Consider the following 5,334-nt stretch of genomic DNA (forward strand, 5'->3'; position numbering starts at 1 on the left):
GATTATCCAGCTTAGTTGACAACCTCTTAAGAGCCTCACCTTCCCATAATAGAATGCAAGACACTTCAACATTTGAAAAACTTCTGATTTGCTCACCTGTATTTATCTTTTATTCCCATGTTAGTATTACAAAGTCTGATCTTTTCATCAAGACTGTTTAGACATAACCTATTTCATTAAATATCTATTTTTTTCCTCCTATAAGATATTTAACTTGTTGTATAAGTTATTCTTAGCTAAATGCTTTATCTTTTGCTTTTTATATTATTGTATCCCATGCTCTTTGCACCTTTTTTCCACAAAAGCATGCTCTTTCCTTTCCCCACCTCAGATAGTAACTTTTTTCCCCTTCTAGATTCTTGTTCATTATGCAATTCCCAAACTGTTAATAAGCAAAAGGAAGGGGATAGGCAGAAGGAGTTTAAGACTTGGATGTGGTTCAAACCAAATGCCCTCCTACAAATTAGGAGTTAATTGAAAAGACACACATCAAGACAACCACTTAAAACTCAACTAATCATTTTTATTAAACATTTAAAAGAAAAGTTCACACTAAAGAGCTTTCATTCCCAATTGGACTATGCTAAAGACTACTGAAAAAGAGCAGCTTATACTTACTGATTATCGGTTTTAGCCTTTCTTGACTTTTCCACATTAATTTTGTTTAAATTGACAATCTGAAAATCACCTAAGTTTTTAAGAAATCAACTGTAGTGAATCAGCTTTTCAATCCACTTTCTAATTTTCTGGAGTTAAGGCAATTAGCTCAAACCTCTCTTGTCCTATATACATGCTTAAATACATTTTTTTCAGGAAAAATAAACTGTCAATAGTTAAAACAGTATTTAAATTGCCTTTTCATCCCTTGAAATTTTAAGTTGTACAAAACATCTAACTAGGGTAGTTCAATAAAAATTTCAGATCATAACTCAACTTTTGTTACATAAGAGAAATCCAGTGATGATACACAAACACAAGACTTGTATCATTTGTATCCTACTAGACCAGGAAACTGACATTTTCACATCTATTAAGAGACATTTGATATTTCACATAAGATGTTTTATTTTCCTTGATTTTCAGGCTTTATTCTGAACCTGTCTCATTTTCTTATGATACTGGTAAAAATAAAAAATAAATGTAACAGTTGTTGCATCAACTTATAAGAATTACAAAGTTAAAATGAATGTCTCTTGAATTCACCTCATTCCACCCCAATAAGTCCGTTAGGAATTTTCCAAAATAAAATCCCTTTTCTTCCTCTCTTAGAAAGATAACATATGATCACCATAAACATCCTCATTTCACATTTCTATCCTGATCTTCCAATAAGATACCAGAACGCGAGTTCTCGCTCAGGTATTTTTTTTTTTTTAATCAAATAACTAGAACCGAGGCAGAATTGTTTAAAAATTACTCGATAATCTTTCGAAACTTTGAGTTAGAAATCACCTTGGAAAACAAGAAACATCTTCAAAAAGCTTAGAAATAAAAAAAGGTCCTAATTCACAGCAGCATGAGAACTGCTATTCTAAATGATCACTACAATCTTTGTAATTAATGAACAGTAACATGATCGTTTTCTAATTGTGTTAGACTGGATTAATAAATAGAGATCTGCTCAGTTCACACTTGGGTTTCCCAACCAGCAAAACCTCAAGAATCCAAAGCCACTTTTCTCAGCTTTTGTCACCTTATCATCTTTCAGCACCGGGAATATAGAGGTTTCCTGCTTAATTGCTGTGTAGTGCAGGGAAATATATTAGAGTTTTGGGATAAGTTCAGATACCATCTGGATCTGTCAACAATCCCGAGTTTTTTGTTTTTGTTTGTTGTTAAGGTTTTTTTTTAGTTTTTTTTTTTTTTTTTTTTTTGCTTTGTTTTGTTTTGGTTCCATGTTTTTTTTTGTTTTTGTTTTTGTTGTTTTTTTTGGTAAATGCGGGGCTTCCAGGTCTCATTGGTTCTGCACTATTTTCCCATAGCCTCCCCGCCCGGCATCATAGTCCTGCCGGTACTCGTCGCGCACCTGGCCCCCGGACCTTCCGCGTCCGTACTGCCGGCCTTCTCGGAAGCCCGCGTCCCAATCCGTGCGGATGATGCGGTCGTCTAGGCGGGTGCCGTTGATGTAGCGCATGGCGTTTTCAGCGTCGGCGCGACAGTAATACTCCACGAAGCAGAAGCCGCATGCCGTCTTCTTCACTTTGTCCAGGCCCATGATGATCTTCTTGATGTCGCCACTTTTGCTGAAGAGTTCGTAGATCTGCTCCTCCGTGGTATAAAAGGACAGATTGCCCACGTACAGAGTGCAGCTTTTCTTTAATAACTTTTCTTGGTCGTCCATTTTACCTCGGAAGTGCTGGTCGCGGTACCAGCCGAGCTCCACGTAGGAATCGCTCTGCAGAGCGCTCAGGAGTCCCCCCGACATGACGGCGGCGATACTGGGCGAACGGTGGCGGCGGCGGTGGCGGCGAGGTGTCCGGCCGAGAGAACCGGTAGTGAAGACGAGAAACCACAAGACCAGAAACAGCAACAAAGCGCAGTCTGGCGCTCCGGGAAGCAACTTTGTAGTGACTGGCAGCGACCTTCCGGGGACTACCGGAAGCTTCTCTAGCTGGGACCAATCACAGGGAGCGCCGGGCCGGAAGTGCTCGACTTATTATCTCTTGCCCGTTCTAGCGAAAGAGTCGCGACTTTGATGCCCCCTACTGTCGGATGGTTTTCTTCAGCCGAGACCTTCAATCACTTCGAGATAGTGAAAAGTAATAAAAGGAATTGGGGCCGGACTAGTTATGTCATTGAAAAAGCCGGGGATCTTTTTCCTTTTCCCGCTCACCCTCGTCCGGCGTCCTGCGCCCTTCCCCCTTTCCAGTTCGCCTTTAGGAATTCCTCTAACAGGACCTCATAAAACATTTTAGTTTCGGTGATATAAATAAAAGAGAACCAGACGATCCCTGCCCTCAGGGAGCTTACATTCTAAGATTCTATGATTCAATTAGGTGGAACACGGGCTGGGCCTGTGTAATAAGAGAACAAGCGCAGGGGTTCTGGTTCTAATTCTGACCCTAAATCTCAGTTTCTTCATCTGTAAAATAGGAATGTAATGCTTCTGTCCAAGGATTTTATGAAGCAATAGATTTATAACTTGAAAAGTCCCAGTATGAATTATTGTTAGGATTTTTATTGATGGTGGTGATTGTGAAGGAAGCCTAGGAAAAAGAAAACAACATAAAAGGTTCAGAGTTAGGAAGAGGTCCATTAGACAGGGAAACTGGCTACAGTAAGGAGAGACCGAGGAAGCATCAGATTTTTTCTCTTTAGTGAGGTGTTTTATATATAGGGTACACCATTAAATGCAATGAGGCTCCAAATGGGGCCTGTCTTAAAAAGATCCCAGAATAATATTTATGACCTGACATATACGTCAAAATACTTTATGGGCAGGCAAAAAGAGAAATTCTTGCTATAAAGCCAAAGCACAAGTTTACAATCTAATAAAAATTCATAGAAAAATAGAATAGACTAAAGATGTGAGTTGAAAATATTTGTCAGAAGGATATATACACATGGAAAATGGAATAAATGGAACAGGGTAGGGAATGGAGTGGAAGTTGGAAGTTATAAATTTTACCAGTTATAAAAATGGACCTTAGACCTTTATAAAAAACCTTGCTTACACTCACCCTGTTTTTGAAGCCAAAATAACTCTTAATCCTCAGAAAATGTATATCTTGTTTGAGGATGGAATTTGAAAGGGATTTAAAAAGGAAAAAGTATTTGCTTTTTCATTAGTCTACTTATTTTCTTTTAAACTAATATAGGAATTAAATGATTAAATAAATAATAGATGAATTTGTAAATATGTTTAAATATTTTCATGGTTAAACAGTGAGGGCTATACTAAACTTAGTATTCATTAATATGGAACACCAAAAGCACCAATTTCTTTAAGTAGGTTCTCTATTGGTTCTCTATATGCATGTTACTATTAATTATAATGGTCAGCTAGATGGCAAAGTGTGAGTGACTGACATAGAGGCAGGAAGATTCATGTTCTTGAGTTCAAATCTAACTTCAGACACTTACTAGCTGTGTCACCTAGGGAAAATTACTTAACCATGTTTGTCTCAATTTTCTGTTCTGTAAAATGAGCTGGAGAAGGAAATGGCAAACCACTGCTGTATCTTTGTCAAGAAAACCCCAAATGAGATCATGGAGAGTCTGAACTTGAACTACTGAACAACAGGTTAGTTTTATTTAGAATATGAACTAGTGTAATTCCTAGGATATTATTTTTACTGATGCTTAAGTAATAAATCATAGCATCATAGATTTATAACTGAGAAGGATTTTACGAATAACCTAATCCATTTTGGACTTTTAAAAAGTTTTTTTTTTTTCCCCCCATTAATCCCTTTATTTTATAGATGAAGAAACTGAGTATGAGGTTAATTGACCCAGAGGTCACACTGGTAATTACTAGAAAAGTTAAAAAATTGAACCTAGATCCTTTGACTATAAGTTCAGAAATTTATTCTGGTCTTTGATTTAAGAGAGAGTCAAATGACCATCCTTTTGGATGCTAAATAATTAATGCTAAAATAATTAAATTACCCAACATTATGTCTCTCAAGTATTTTCAATCACCCAAGACACTCCCCAAATATCTTAGAGTTTATAGGCTAGATTTCTCTGTTTAAATGCTTTAAACCATACTTTAAACCCAAACCAGATTGGCCAAAAATAGATCTCAGGCCAAATCCATTTAGTCATTTATTGGACTGATTGATTCAGAGTGAATTTAAATCACAATTTTCCATTTTGGCAAAAAACCTTAATAGTCTTCCTTTCCCATATTGATTTTGTGTGTGTGTGTGTGTGTGTGTGTGTGTGTGTGTTTGTCTGTATGTGTCTGGGTCTGTATGTCTATGTGAGACTAGGTAGGTAAAAGAAGTCATTCTTTGCCTCATTTCTTTTTACTTAGCCCTCATTACTGAATGATTGTTGTCTCAGTCAAATTCAGACCTGTTCAAGACTTTAGCTTATCCAAGGTCTCCCACTGGACCATCTCCAGTCATCCTGATTTGTATCTGGCCACTGAACTCAGATGGCTCCAGGAGAGAAAGTGAGGCTGGTGACTTTGCACATTTCACTTTCACTTAAATTCAATTCATTTGCATGTCATGGTGTCACCTCCCTGATGATGAAGGACAAACAACAGGGATTTATTCTACTGGCCTGCACAAATATTCACTTCTTAATTTTTCCTTTGGGATGACTAATCGTGACATAGTATAAATAATTTGACCAGATACTTTAGTTTTTCATAGGAGGTAA

At 37.3% G+C, this 5,334-nt stretch overlaps 1 protein-coding gene across 1 annotated transcript; it reads right to left on the bottom strand.

Moving 5' to 3' along the window:
* Positions 1-502: 502 nt before the first annotated feature.
* On the bottom strand, positions 503-2,774 carry LOC127562374 (nuclear cap-binding protein subunit 2). Its single transcript, XM_051998031.1, has one exon. It carries the CDS (start codon positions 2,423-2,425, stop codon positions 1,955-1,957), a length of 471 nt encoding a protein of 156 aa, XP_051853991.1. The 5' UTR covers positions 2,426-2,774; the 3' UTR covers positions 503-1,954.
* Between the last annotated feature and the right edge of the window lie 2,560 nt (positions 2,775-5,334).

The sequence above is a fragment of the Antechinus flavipes genome, chromosome 4 (genome assembly GCF_016432865.1).
Source record: "Antechinus flavipes isolate AdamAnt ecotype Samford, QLD, Australia chromosome 4, AdamAnt_v2, whole genome shotgun sequence".
Classification (NCBI taxonomy): Eukaryota; Metazoa; Chordata; class Mammalia; order Dasyuromorphia; family Dasyuridae; genus Antechinus; species Antechinus flavipes.